This window comes from Phasianus colchicus, chromosome 17 (assembly GCF_987193195.1).
Source record: "Phasianus colchicus chromosome 17, bPhaCol1.hap1.1, whole genome shotgun sequence".
Lineage (NCBI taxonomy): Eukaryota > Metazoa > Chordata > Aves > Galliformes > Phasianidae > Phasianus > Phasianus colchicus.
The window spans coordinates 5,747,085-5,761,077 of NC_143452.1; the positions used below are offsets into that span (position 1 = coordinate 5,747,085).

At 51.2% G+C, this 13,993-nt stretch overlaps 2 protein-coding genes and 1 pseudogene across 8 annotated transcripts; 2 read left to right on the top strand and 1 right to left on the bottom strand.

The window, feature by feature from the left end:
* Nucleotides 1-445: 445 nt before the first annotated feature.
* LOC149915614 (uncharacterized) lies at nucleotides 446-6,184 on the top strand (annotated as a pseudogene). Its single transcript, XR_016472023.1, has 4 exons — nucleotides 446-666; nucleotides 1,042-4,062; nucleotides 5,970-6,081; nucleotides 6,158-6,184. The product of XR_016472023.1 is annotated as an uncharacterized LOC149915614 (transcript).
* Nucleotides 5,731-8,852, bottom strand: LOC149915615 (uncharacterized). Its single transcript, XM_090152367.1, has 4 exons — nucleotides 8,789-8,852; nucleotides 6,956-7,820; nucleotides 6,622-6,735; nucleotides 5,731-6,056 (listed from the first exon to the last, which is right to left on the bottom strand). Exons 1-4 carry the CDS (start codon nucleotides 8,850-8,852, stop codon nucleotides 5,873-5,875), a joined length of 1,227 nt encoding a protein of 408 aa, XP_090008493.1. The 3' UTR covers nucleotides 5,731-5,872.
* On the top strand, nucleotides 7,326-13,993 carry LOC116227424 (oxidative stress-responsive serine-rich protein 1). Of its 6 annotated transcripts, none has more exons than XM_090152311.1 (4): nucleotides 7,326-7,431; nucleotides 10,502-10,616; nucleotides 12,371-12,478; nucleotides 13,178-13,993. In XM_090152311.1, exons 2-4 carry the CDS (start codon nucleotides 10,537-10,539, stop codon nucleotides 13,869-13,871), a joined length of 882 nt encoding a protein of 293 aa, XP_090008437.1. In that variant the 5' UTR covers nucleotides 7,326-7,431; nucleotides 10,502-10,536; the 3' UTR covers nucleotides 13,872-13,993. The 6 variants fall into 6 exon arrangements, with proteins under 6 accessions (XP_090008437.1, XP_090008440.1, XP_090008438.1 ...); XM_090152314.1 differs by having other exon boundaries at nucleotides 7,347-7,431; nucleotides 10,505-10,616; XM_090152312.1 differs by having other exon boundaries at nucleotides 7,395-7,509.

Here is a 13,993-nt window from a genome sequence, read left to right on the forward strand (position 1 = left end):
CGGGTTCGGTGCGGGCGCGCGGCGGTCCGCGAGGGGTCGGGCGGGATGGCGCTGCGCCTCGAGGCGCGGCCTGGTGCCGGCGGCGCCGCTCCGTCAGGCGAACCTCGCGGCGCGCTTTGGTGGATGTGCTGCGGTTGGAGAGCTGCTCCTGCCGCCGTTTTCTTTCCGACGCGAAGGAGGGGCTCCGGTCGGGTATCGGCGAAGGGTTCTTCGCTGCGGGGCGGCGGGCGTGGGACAGACCGCCCGGGGCGGCGGTCGCAGCACTGAGGTGTGCGAGCCGGAGAGGCGTCGGGACGAGGATCTCGGACGGAGGTCTGAGCTGGGGCGTTTGCGTGGGGCCTGGGGTCGGGCTCGATGGGAAGCGTGGGGCGGCGGGGAAGGAGGAGGGGTCGTCGTAGTGCGGAGCGCGGTCCTGATGTGGTTCGGCAACCGGGCGCGGGGAGGGATGGCGCTGCTGGAGCAGAGCGTGCCCCGGTGGGTACGTGCAGCTGTGGGGGCGATTGTGAGAGTGTTCCGTGGGCGCCAGGAGCTGCTCACGGCGGGACTTGGCCGGAGCTGTGGGGAGAAGGAGGGATCGGAGCACCTGGAGCCTTTCCTGGCCAGGCTGGCCCGGGCCCCGCGTGACCCGATGGAGCTGTGCTGTCCCTCTTCGTTGCGGGCGGCTGCGTGAGATGAGCTCGAAAGTTGCCCTCCAACTCTGACACCTGACATCTAAGGATGTTACGGCTTGCGATTCCCTGCAGAACAATAGCAGTGCTTAAGAGCGAGCTTGTTAGGTGGGGAGAGGCTGGAAGCGCACAGCCACGCTCTCTGTCTCTCCCCCCACATCTGAGCAGGGGAATTTTTCCCAATGGAGCCGGCACAAACGAGCCAGGCAGCGCTGGAGGGAGGAAAGGAGATGCACCTCCTGTCCTGAATCCTGAACACCTTCTCGTTCTTCTCCCTAGGGCAGGATGAGGAAGACAGAACTTTAGCTAGGAAGATTTCTGGAAGCCTTGGGACGTGTTAACAACGAGCTTTGCAAACACTGCCAAACTTCAGAACAAAGCCTGGAAGGTGTTTGAACGCCAAATTGCAGTGAAAGCGGCATGGAGGAGTTGAATGGCCACAGCAGAAACTGAAAGATCGCACGGCAGTCATTTGATTTACAGAGCTTTTGTTACGGTCTTCAGAGACTGTAGTGCATATTCTTTTTTATTTACTTATTAATTTGGGACTAAGGTTAGCAAGCGAGTGTGGATGTGCTGGATGGAGCTCGAGCTGGATGAGGCAGTGGCTGGGTGATGGTGGCACTCAGAGCTGCAGTCAGCGGCTCAGTGTCCAAGCAGAGCACAGGGAGGAGTGGCGTTCCTCAGCGATGGGAGCTGGCCCTGGTGGTGGGACCGGTGCCACTGAATGTCTTTATAGGCGATGTGGACAGTGGGATTGTGCGCACCCTCATCAGGTTTGCCGGTGTTACCAAGCTGAGTGGTGCAGCTGGCACGCTAGAGGGAAGGGATGCTATCCAGAGGGACCTGGAGAGACTTAGAGGTGGGCCCATGGCATCCTCAGGAAGTTCACCGAGGCCGAGAGCAAGGTCGTGCATTTGGGTCGGGGCAATCTCAAACACAGATGCGGCTTAGGCAGAGGATGGCTTGAGAGCGGCCCCGTGGAGAAGGATTTGTTAGCGTGGCCTGAGGAGAGACTGAGCGTGAGCTGGCAAGGTGTGCTTGCTGCCCAGAAGGCCCACTGAGGCCTGGGTTGCATCAAGAGAAGTGTGGCTACCAGGTTGAGGCGATTGTGCCCCCCTTCTCTCATGAGACCCCGCTTGGAGTACTGTCTGGTTCTGGAGCCCTCAGCACAAGGAGGACGTGGAGCTGTTGGAGCAGGTCCAGAGGGAGGCCATGAAGATGATCAGAGGGCTGGAGCACCTCCCCTACAAGGACAGGGTGAGGGAGCTGGGGCAATTCAGCTTGGGGAAAAGAAGGCCCTGAGGTGACCTTATAGCAGCATGCCAGTACTGAAGGGGGTCTATGGGAAAGCTGGGTTGGATCTTGTTATAAGGGCAGGTAGTGATGGTACGAGGGAAAATGGCTTAGAACTGGAAGAGTGTGTGCTTAGACCAGCTATTAGGAAGAAATTCCCTACTGTTTGGCTGGTGAGGCAATGGGACAGGTTGCCCAGGGAAGCTGTGAATGCCCCTACCTTGGAGTCCGCCATCAAGACCAGGCTGGATGGGGCTGTGAGCAGCCTGGTGTAGATGGAGGTGTCCCTTCCTGCAGCAGACGGGTTGGAATGAGATGATTTTAGAGGTCCCTTCCAAAACACACCAAACCATTGTGTGATTGTATGAAACTATATACAGTTTTAATTAGAACACTAAACTGCACAATATAAAAAACCATTTGATGAAACACCAAACAGTAAAAATATGGCACAAACGAGCCTGTTAAATTTGTGATAATGGCTATCTGTGTGATTGTCTGTGACGGTCACTTACAAATACATCATTTCTGCCATGGCAGATGTTTTCTTAGGAAATATATAAATAGTGTTCCAGGTATCCTGTGATATCTTCAACTGTGCCGTCATTTACATAGGTGTGAGCCTCCTCAGAGTAGGATGTGGGAGAACCCCAGGAGGCTGCTCCAGACAGGGATCTGTTAAGCATGGATAAGGAATAGAAAACATCTTCTTTGGAACATATAAATAGTGTTCCAGGTATCCTGTTCTGTCTTCAACAGTCGTGTCATGTACATAAGTGTGTGCCTCCTCAGAGTACAAAACATGCGAATGTGAGGAGGCTGTTGCACACAGGGATCTGTTAGGCAGATAAGGAAAGGAAATGTGAGGTTTGGCTGCTGTGTGAGTTAGAGCAAAGTGACGAGGGCAGAGCGAGGCAGTTCTCCCGTGCCAGGGCACAGTGTCTCCAGGTACAGCCATAAATCCCCACTGTGCTCAGAGCTGTTCTCTGCCGCCACGTCAGCCCACATCCCCTGCTGGGGACAGCGTGCTGCCAACATATGCCGGGTCAGCTGCTCTCCGTAGGGACTGGGCAACAGCACGGAGCAGTGTGAGGGCTGCAGCCCCACGCAGCAGTGTGCCCCAAGGATGCGGGGCTGCTGCTCTGAGGGCTCCTCCGCGGGGCTCCGGTGTCTGTCTGTCTGTCTGTCAACCCGGTATCGAGGAAGTGCCGTGCCTCTGCTGAGCACGATGGCGGCCGGGCTGGAGAGGACAGCAGCTGAGCTGGCATGGTGCCTGTGCTTGGGGATCTATTTTGAGATGTTTTCGATGCCTCCGCCGCAAGGCTGATGGATGGTGGGGCGAGCATCGTGATGCCACAGCCAAAGCTCCGTGTGGGCTTTGAAGTCTCCCTAGCGGAGCGTCCCAGCGTGGCAGCCTGCAGATTTGGGAAGATGTGGACTAAGGGGCTGGAGATGCTTCTTGCCAAAGGAGGCATGAGGAGCGGCCTCGGAGCTCAGCGTCTCAGCTGCAGCCCTGCTCCAGGGGGACACAGGACTTCCCCCCAGCCGTCCCTTCTCCTGGATCTGATGATGTTGTCCCAGTGGATGATGACAGGCACCTCCTCGCCCAGGTTGAGCCGCATGAACCAGGGCTCCTTGTGCTCCAGCAATGGCATGCTGACATCGCGCTCCTCGCAGGGCAGCCCCTTCTCAGCGATGACCAAGCGCACCTGCAGAGGGGCACAGAGGCACAGCTCAGCCCCACAGCCCCACAACTGCCCTGAGCCCACTGCAAAATCCAGGCAGGCAGCCAAGTGAGGATCTCCATTCCTGGCAATAGAGGGAACGTCACAAAGGAGACCCGCAGCCATCCGAACTTTGCAGGGTCACCTCTGTCTGGCCCATGGCGCTGGGACAGCAGCTGGGGTGAGGGCTCTGGAAGGCTGAATCCCAGCCCTCAGCCCCCAGGTGTGGGTGATCAGTGATGGGGCTGGGAGTCCCAGCTGGGCTGAGCAGCAGCACAGACCCCCAGAAGAGGAAGAGGAGGCTGAAGTGATGCTGCCCCTTGCTTGCAGTGGGTGCTACAGCTCGGCTGGAGGAAGCCCACACCGTAACTCAGGTATGTCCGTCTCTTGGGGTTGGGCTCTGGCTTTCCTGGGCACCTCTGGAGCAGGTGAAAGGCTTTGCTATGGGGAGGATTTCAGGCACTTGCTGTGCTCCGGGGAGTGCTGGCAGCAAGCAGAGTTCTATGGGGGTATTTTGTTCCCCTTTTCCCTGCTGGAGCTCCGCGTTGCCGCTTTGTCTCCATGCATTTCCCCATACAGCAGGCAGCCACCCAGGGACATCACACAGCCCTCTGTAATCCCTTGGTGGCCCAGTGCCTGGTTTCCCCCTCCTCTCTGCTTAGAGGTCTTTCCCAGCCTTAATGATTCTATGAGGCTCTAGGCTGGCACCAGCCCGGTGTACAGGTGGGAATGCTGACTCCAGCCCTGGGCAGCCCAGCATCCTCCTCTGCTGCTCTTCTCTGTGCTCGATGTGAATGTGCACTCAGGAATCTCACTTCAGGCTTCCGGCTTATTAAGAAAACGTGACCATTGTGACCCAAGTGTGTCAAGCAGGCAACAAAAAACCTCGAGGGCTCGTTGGAGAGCCGTGTCTTAAGAAGTGCTGAATGAAGGAAAATCGCCTGTTTTCCTCCAGCTGATGGCAGCTAAAAATGCACCTTAACAAATATGAGCATTTCTATGAGTACGTCCGAGTTCCGGGGGAATTAGGCATTACTTATTTAATAGCTGACAAAATATTTCTTTTCTTTTAAAGTCAAACGAGGAAAAGGCAGGTTCTATCTGTGGAGATTGTCCCTCGGAGGGCAGGAGGATGCTGGGAGCAGAGCCCAACAAGGGCTTCCGTATCTCCCCCCGACCCCCAATCCTTTTCACCACCAGTACCTTGGAGTGGGGTGGCAGGGGCTGAGGGTTCCCGGGGTGCCCCAGGGAGGGTCCTGGGGCTGTGAGCAGCACAGGAATGAAATCATCCCCGGGGCAGCCCCGGGAGCACGGGCGGATGGGATCGGCGCGGTGGCCCTGCTGCATCGGGCGCCTGCGGGTCCTTTGTGCGCAGAGCAGACGGGGACATCCCTGCTCGCTGTGGGGCTCCAGGGGCCTGGTGTTGGGATGGCTTTGTGCTCCCCAGGGCCCCCCAGCAGCTCACTGCTCACCAACAGGAAAGCTGGAGGGAACTTGTTATAAGGGCATGTAGCAACTGGACTTTAAACTGGCTTCAAACTGGAAGAGTGTGTGGTTTAGCCACGTATTAGGAAGAAATTCTCTACTGTGGGGCTGGTGAGGCGCTGGGACAGGTTGCCCTGGGAGGCTGTGAATGCCCCCACCTTGGAGGACTTCAAGGCCAGGCTGGATGGGGCTAGAGGGAGGTGTCCCTTCCTGCAGCAGACGGGTTGGAATGAGATGATCCTAGATTACCACTCCAAAACACTCCAAACTATTCTGTGATTGTATAAAACTATATACAGTTTTTCTTTTTAATAAAAATCTAAACTGTACGACTATGTGACTCTCCATGGCTTACAGTTAGGAATACATCATTTCAGCCATGGGAGACATTTTCCTTGGAATATATAAATAATGCTCCAGGTATCCTGTTATGTCTTCAATATTTGTGTCATCTACACATGTGTGTGCCTCCTCAGAGTACAAAACAGGCGAATGTGAGGAGGCTGTTGCACACAGGGATCTGTTAGGCTTGGATAAGGAAAGGAAATCCGAGGTTTGGCTGGTGTGTGAGTTAGAGTGAAGTGTTGAGGGCAGAACGAGGCAGTTCTCCCAAGACTTCCCCAACGGCCCTCCAGCGGTGGAAGCTTGCAGAGCTTCAGCTGTGGCTCTTCTGTCATCGCTGGCCTCCAAGTGAGAATTCTATCTGTGCTCTGTGCCGTGCTCTGCTGTAGCACAAACGCTGGAACCGATGGGAGTCTTTGATGTGTCTGACTGGGCTTTGTGTTTTGTGCTGCAGTGTATAAACTTGGGAGGATACAGGACAGGAGACCTGGAACGTCTCTGCCGTGAGAGACCGGCCGATCCTCCGGAGGTCCTCTCACACCTGCAGGGTCGGAAGAGGTGAACAGGTAGGTCACTATGGAATCTGTGCCATTGCTCACAGACCCCTATAGCATAGCTAACGATATCTCATGTGCATTTTAGCTTGTTTTTCTTTGCTTCGAAGCATGGGACGACTGCTGGTGTACAGTCCGTGACAGGAACAGAGGAAGAGCCGTACGAAAATGGGGCTCTCCCCAAAGAGAGAGATGTGAGAACACTCCTATTTTAAAGGTACTTCCCCCAGATCTTTGGTGTTCAATAAAATGTACTTTTCTGAAGGTGCTTTGTCTTGGCCACCGTCATTCCATACCGAACTGCAGCGCACAGCGTGGATATCAGAGCTAGTGGCAGCACGGCCCCGAATATCCAGGTACTTTGCAGCACCCCAGAAGGTGGGAAGGGGAGGGTGCAAAGGTGTGAGACTTAAAGGGAGAAGGTTTGCCATAGAGGGGCAAGGAAACTGTAATCTGAACCCCTTGTGTGAGAACTCTCCCTGGCTACAGCGAGCAAGTTGCACGTGGCCGAGAGCAGAATAAAGGTGGGGTGCAGCTGACGGTGTGCTTTACCCATTGCGTGCTTCCTGGCAGCAGACGGACGGTTGCCGGGCTCCATCTGCAGCTCTTCTCCTCGGCGCCGTGAGAACCGTCCCGTCGCCCACAGGCTGAGCCGCGATCCATCTGCTGAAAGAGAGCGCCGCGTCACAGCGGTGCCGCAGCGCCCCCGGGTGTCAGCATCCCGATTCGGCCCCACGGCTTCAGGTGCTGGGCTGCGACGGTTCCGTGTGCGGCCCCGAGCTCCTCTGCACTCGGCGGTGAGAAACGGGACCTGACAGAGATCTGTCAGACCGCTCTGCCTGCTGACCGCGGGACCGACAGCCGCGGGCCGCTCCGCGCCACTCACCGCGCTTCATCCACCCGCAGCTTCTTGAAGGCCGTCCGCAGGCTCCGTTCGGTGTCGGCCTCGGCCTCGTCCCGCTCCTCCTCGCCGCGCCGCCACTGCTCCTCCGCCGCCGGTTCCGCGGGCGGACGCTCGGCGCGGTGCCACGCGCTGCCAGCCGCGATGCGGCGGGCGGGGACGGCCGTTAGCGGCGATCGCGCGGCCCGCAGGTTGGCGGCGCAGGGCCCCGGGCTTTCCGTCCCCGCACGGCCGGCCCCGCACGGCCCCGAGTCCCGCGGAGCCCCGCCGGCCGCGCCGCCCGAGGCGCGGGGAGGAGCCGCCCGCAGCCAATGGCCGCCGCGCACGGCGGGAAGCGGGGCGAGCGCCGCGCTGGAGGAGCGCGCATGCGCGGCGCCGGGCCGGGGCCGCTTCCGGCTGAGGGCCCGCATCCGGGCGGCGCCGGGCCGCGGAGAGGCGAAGCGGCGAAGAGGCGGAGAGCGGTGAGCGCGGAGAGCCGGAGAGCCGTGAGCGTCCGTTGGGCTCCGTCCGCGTCGGCGTCGGCGGGCGCTGCGGGTTCGGTGCGGGCGCGCGGCGGTCCGCGAGGGGTCGGGCGGGACGGCGCTGCGCCTCGAGGCGCGGCCTGGTGCCGGCGGCGCCGCTCCGTCAGGCGAACCTCGCGGCGCGCTTTGGTGGATGTGCTGCGGTTGGAGAGCTGCTCCTGCCGCCGTTTTCTTTCCGACGCGAAGGAGGGGCTCCGGTCGGGTATCGGCGAAGGGTTCTTCGCTGCGGGGCGGCGGGCGTGGGACAGACCGCCCGGGGCGGCGGTCGCAGCACTGAGGTGTGCGAGCCGGAGAGGCGTCGGGACGAGGATCTCGGACGGAGGTCTGAGCTGGGGCGTTTGCGTGGGGCCTGGGGTCGGGCTCGATGGTCCCGCCGTGTCCCTTCCTTATTCTCTGTGCTATGGTATGCTGTGTTTGCGTGTTTCATGGGCAGAAATTACAGATTAATGTTTTATTTGTTATAAGTTGCTGCTTAGGCCAAGGGAAAAGATTGGTGAAGCTGGAACTGTATGCTTTACCACAGTCAGGGCTCTCAGCAATGTGAGTGTCTGAATAATGCCGTGCTTGGATGAACAGCACACAGTCAGGCTCTGTCCCAGCCTCGTTCTCCGGTGTTTGTTTGCTGCATGACTCACAGGACAGCGTGTGCCTCAGTGTTATTGTGGTACGTCATCCTTCTGCGTGTGTCATAATGGCTGCCTGCAGCAAGGCCTGTCCAGCTGGAATGTGAGCAGAGCGAGCAGCTGGAGCGGCAGCGTGGGGAGCTGTCTCCAACTGGAGTGAGACTGCAGGAGCAGAAGTTGCCAACTCATATCTGCTTAAGCAACTGAACTATCGATGTGCCGATTGCTTCTCTTTCCTTACCTATGTTTCTTATTTTCCATGCCTCAGAAAAAGTGGAGTTTTTCCTGATTTTTCAGACAGAACTGATTTTCCAGTTGATGCCCATCACCTCTGGTTCTGGCACTGGGTGCTGCTGAACAGAGCCTGATTGTGTTGTTTGTACCCTCTGTTCAGGTACTTAGAGACATTGATGAGATTTTCCCTGAGCCTCTTCCAGGCTGAGCAGCCCCAGCTCCCCAGCTTTTCTCATAGGAGAAGTACTTCATTGACCATCTTGGTGGTCCTTGGTGGACTCTCTGTAGTAGCTCCATGTCTCTCTTGTACTGGGAAGCCCAGAATAGGGCAGGACTTCACAGCTCCCATGGCTGAGCTGCAGTGAGGTTGCTGTCAGCCCATTTTTTTCCAGCCTGTCAGAGTCTCTCTGGATGGCAGCAAAACTCTTGGGTGTATTTACCCCTCCTGTCCATGACATCAGCAGTCATACTGAGGGTGCAGTATATGCCATCATTTGGATCCATAATGATGATGTTAAGCAGGAGTGGACCCACTGTTGATTCCTGGGGTACATTACTTGTTACTGGCCTCCAGCCTGACCTTACACAGCTGTTTGCCTCTAACTGCTTGGCTCATCCAGCCCATGCCTCATCGATTTGTCTGTCAGGGTCTTAACAGGAGGTGGTGCTTAAAAGCCTTGCTGAAGTCAGAGTTAAAATATCTACTGCTTTCCTCTTGTCTGCTAAGCCAGTTATTTCTTCACAGAAGAAGTTGGTCAAGTATGATTTCCTCTTGCAAATTTAAAATAAATAAATAAACCAGAAGGCCTAAGATTATGATCTGGTCACAACCCACACAAATCTGTGTAGTGTGGCAGCCACCAAACAGCCCTTATTTCTGGAAGTACTCAAGTCAATCACTGGGACTCGTATCCTGTTATAAGGTAGCTTTGCAGAGACTGGGGTAGCAAAACACCTGTGTGTAAAGAATTTAACGTGTGGCAGTGGAAGCTATGTTGATGAAAAGGCTTTTTTGTTTCTAGCATGAAATGAAGCAGTAGTCTTGGCTACCAGGGTGGTTATGAAAGTTTTTTTGGATGGCTTAAGCAAAGCTGGGGTTGGCAGTTCAGATCCTTTCTCAATTTTGACCTGTTTTTGTGAGTTTACTGCCTCTGATTTACTTAACTCAAAATTGTGCATCTATATCTTGTAAACTGAAAGCAAAGGCAGGGTGAACCAGAAAATGTGTTGAGTGGGTTGGCTGGGTTTGTTAGTGTGGGGCTTTGTTTTTTTTGTTTGTTTGTTATTTTAAGTACTTAAGTTAAAACAAAAGATCCTGTAAAGACTGAGTGCATGCAGAGTAATCACTTCTGAGTCTTGCTTTCCTATTTCTTCTTCCAGCAGTTCAGGCTGTGTAATCAAAAACAGCTGCAGTTTAACTCTCTTAGAGTGTTCTGGGATAGTATGAATGTAATTAAAATGAAGTATAGATCGTCTAAGTCTGAACAGCTTAAATAAAAAGCTAATGTGTTTTGAAAGCAGTCTGTTCTTCTGTCCTTTTTCCTTTAGTCCTCCATGGTGGCAGCAGCTGCAGCAGGTCACAGAGCACATCCAAAAGCTGTGGGTCTAACATGAATCACTGCACTGCTTCATCCACTTGTAATGGAGGAGGAGAATTTAACCAAAAACCTACAAATGCATAGCTTAACAGTCTTGTCTTCGAGAAGTCTGTTTATTTTTGTGGGTCTTTTTAGGTATTACTCTATGAATGTATAATAGCAAGCCTCACTGCTGGAAATAGCTGTGGAAAGCTGTCTATTTCTAATAAGATTGTTTCTTCTCACCATTTCTGGAGGTATCCTGGTAGCATTTCTGAGATAAATGGAAGAGGCTGTCTAAACTTCAATAGATGTGCAAGATGCTGTTGACCAGATTTTACTTTAAATTGCTATTTCTCTAATGCAAGTGTACAAGAAGAGACTGTTTGTTCCATTCCTGGGTATCATAAAGTTAGTTCTGAATTGACTTTGAAAAACATTCTGCTAGAATGACCTCAGCTGTGTGCACTCAGTTTGCTATTTTGAGTTTATTTTCATGCATCGTCGTGCTGCTGGGTAACTAATGTTTTTAACATGGCATTCATTCTCATTTTCATGTTTCTTTTCTGTTTTTAGCAGTATATGGTAACCGACAGCTTCTGACCATCTTAATGATGAAAACAGAAGCTAAGGATGGAGAGGAGGAAAGCCTGCAGACGGCATTCAAAAAGCTGAGAGTTGATGCAGCTGGGTAAGTAACAGCATGTGGAGGTAGAGAGTTAACCTTACAAATGGACTGCGAGGGGAACACCCTTACTGTTACATCTGAACGAGTGAAGTAATTTCAAAAGGTCAGGCACTGAAAGCCATCATTGTAGTTAGGTTGAAATAAATTCACTAACTGTAGGCTGTGTTTCTCAAGGAGTCATGATTTGTTAAATCATCGTTAGCCCTCAGCAGCAGACCTAATGATAAGCAGCAGTTGACAGCTTGCTTGAGATGAATTTTGGCAGGATTCTGGCTGTCCCAGGTTGTGGCTGTAGCTCTGGAAGTCAACGTGTGATCACTGCTGTACAGGATGTCTTCAGATGAACTGTTTTTTCCAAAAGAGAAATATTCCTTCCATATAAGTGAAGGAGCATTAGATTCAATGCGTGATTCCCACACAAACTGTTTTCATTGATGTCACTTTCAGACTTTCTGCTTATAGCTAAAAATGCTAACTGGAAAAGAATGCTTTTTTTTTTGTCTTGCTTCATGGGAGACCTGATGTGTGGTACTTAACCCTTGCTGTCCCGGGCAGAAGAAGACAAGCAGTATGTGTCTTCTGTTAGCAAAAATCTTTTTTTTTATCAAGAATAAACAGATGGTTTTTATATAATTCTTTTGCTGCTGATGAATGTGTGTATTTTTACATATATAGCATTGAATTTCAGTAGGCTGCAGGCTGTAATGCAGTTATGTGCTCACTGAAGTGCAGCTGTAAGGCAGAATGTAAATATCAAGTTGGTAGTTGGAATTCCCTTAGAAGCTAGGTGGCAAATAGAGAGGCTTCTAATATTATCTTTCATTTAAGTAATTAAGCTTGTTAGAAATCTGTCACCACCCAAGTGCCTTTCATTGCTTTAGTATCTCTAGTCTGGAAGCCAGGTCAGAAATACTTTAATAGTGGTGGTTTTTACTCTTGACCTTCAATTTACTGCTGTGTTCATAGTTTTAAAATGGAAAACAGCAGGTGCTTGAAGAATAGGTTAGTCTCTTAAATACCAGTTAATGCTGTCCTTCAGTGGCACGTGAAGACTTATTTCCATTTCTTGGGAAGTCAGTCCTGCTTAAAAAACAATTTAATGTCAATTAAATTATCAATTATCAATTCCAGACCAATATGTGAAGTCACAGCTTGAAAAATGGTTTTTGCTATTGTCACGGATCACTGGAAATCTCAGTTTGGGGTGGATTGATAGCAGTAGAGAAAGGAGTAAATTTTCTGTTTTGTCTGACTTGAATAAAAGTTGAAAATTTGTCACAGTTCTGTTGCTCAAGTGGGTGAACTTTCAGTAGTATGAAGAGTTTCAGCTTACATTGTCCTAGACAAAGGCATAAGTGTTCTTCAGATAAACAAAGTCTATTTATGTCCAAAGAACATTTATTTTTAAGAAAGAATGGTTTATTTGTCTCTGGAAAAAGAGGCACATCTCTTCAGTGATGGTTTTTCCCCTCTCCTGGGGAAACTGAGGTTTAGCTGTTCTGTGTGCTTCCACGCTGAGGTGTGGAGTTTGGGTGTGCAACCTCACTGCTGTATGGCATCGACTTTGGGGGAAGTTTGTTATACAGTTTTCTGGCGTAGAACTGCATAACGTTGTCTGAAGATCTGTGTTGTCTTTGTGGCAGCTCTTCTGAGGCAGAAATGATTTGGGTAATCTTCTCTGGAGAAGAAAGGTCACAAGTGTTTCCATGCTCATAATGCTAGCTAATCTTTGCTATTAATTGTTCATTTTTTCACAGCTCTACTGCTTCTCTTTCTATTGGTGAAGGGACAAGAGCACTAGTTAGAGCAGCAGCAGATGAAACCAAACCTAAGAATGCTTGTACTTCTAAGGATACCTGGCATGGGTAAGAGAAGTCTGGGATTGTCAGGCTACTTCAAATGTGATTATGATGAAAATGAATTTTAAATAGCCAGTTCTTCCAGTAACTGGGCCTAAGTAAGAGGTTTACATTTATTTTATTAAAGAGATTGTTTAAAATACTCTGCAGTGCTTTTTTTTTTCCTTGCCTTATTTACAATTACATGAAGTAAAAGGAAATGCTGGTCAGCTAAACATTATAGATGATTTTAGTAAAACTGTGGACTACTGTTTTTCAATTAGACGGTCATGAATGCATCTCTTTCATTAGCTGTTAAACATTGTAGAAGATGTCAGTGTGCTCTAGATGCTAAATTAAAAACAATTCTTGATTGTGTATGCAGAACTTCACGCATCTTTGATTGTAACAAAGATGTTCTTGTTGATTTGTGCTATCTTCTTGTGCTCTATCCTTCTCTCAGAGGTTATCTTACATGCTTTACTCATCTTTTTTAACCCTAAAAGCACACACTTCAGGATTCATTTCTCAGGTGTTCCTTTCATACATTTTACAGGTGCTTGACTGGAACAATGTCAAATTCCAAGATAGTAGAATACCCTGAGCAAATCCTCTGAGCTTAAAACTCTTGCGTGCAACACTAGATATTTTGCTGAATGTTATCCTTAGTCCAACAGTGAGTCGTTTTGTGAAACTTCACTCACTTTTTGTACCTTTCTCTGTTAGATCTGTGAAGAAACCTTCAAGAGGAGCTGTGAGAACTCAGCGTCGCAGGCGTTCCAAGTCCCCAATTCTTCATCCTCCAAAATTTATTCATTGCAGCACAAAATCACAATCCACGTGCAACCAACTGGTGCACAAAGGCCAGATTGATTCCCCAGCTGATGGCAGTGCATTTGGAATATTAGTCCCAAAGGAAGCTTGTGCACACGAACAATGCAGTATTGCCTCAGACATTGGCCAGAAAAGAGATGGTGTTGGTTGTTCTGGAGCCTCTGTTGCAGAGTCCACATCAGTGAACACACAAGAAAATTCTCCCACTGCCATTTCTTTAGTATCTGAAGCAAGCCTAAAGACTGCAGAGCTCTCTGACTTCCGATCTGTGTCCAAGCTGAACAAGAATAAGCCATGTGCCTGTGTAGATAAAGCCTGTCAGTGTAAACGATGGCAAGAAATGGAGGTGTACAAATTCTCTGGCTTGCAGAACACTTTCACGTTGGCATCTGATAGAAGAACAGTTGCTGAGGATCACTCCCAGTCTTTGCCATCGAGAACTCCATCGAGTTCCCCACGCTCTTGCTCTGAGCAAGCCAGAGCCTTTGTGGATGATGTGACTATCGAAGACCTTTCAGGATACATGGAATATTACTTATATATTCCAAAGAAAATGTCTCACATGGCAGAAATGATGTACACCTGAAAACAAGGACTGCTAAAAACAGAAGGGTGGGTGGTTTGTACATGTCCTTAGTCACAGTCATGTGAGATGGAACCTGATCGTTGCTCACTGTGCTTGCAATAAAATCCTTTCTTCGCATCTTA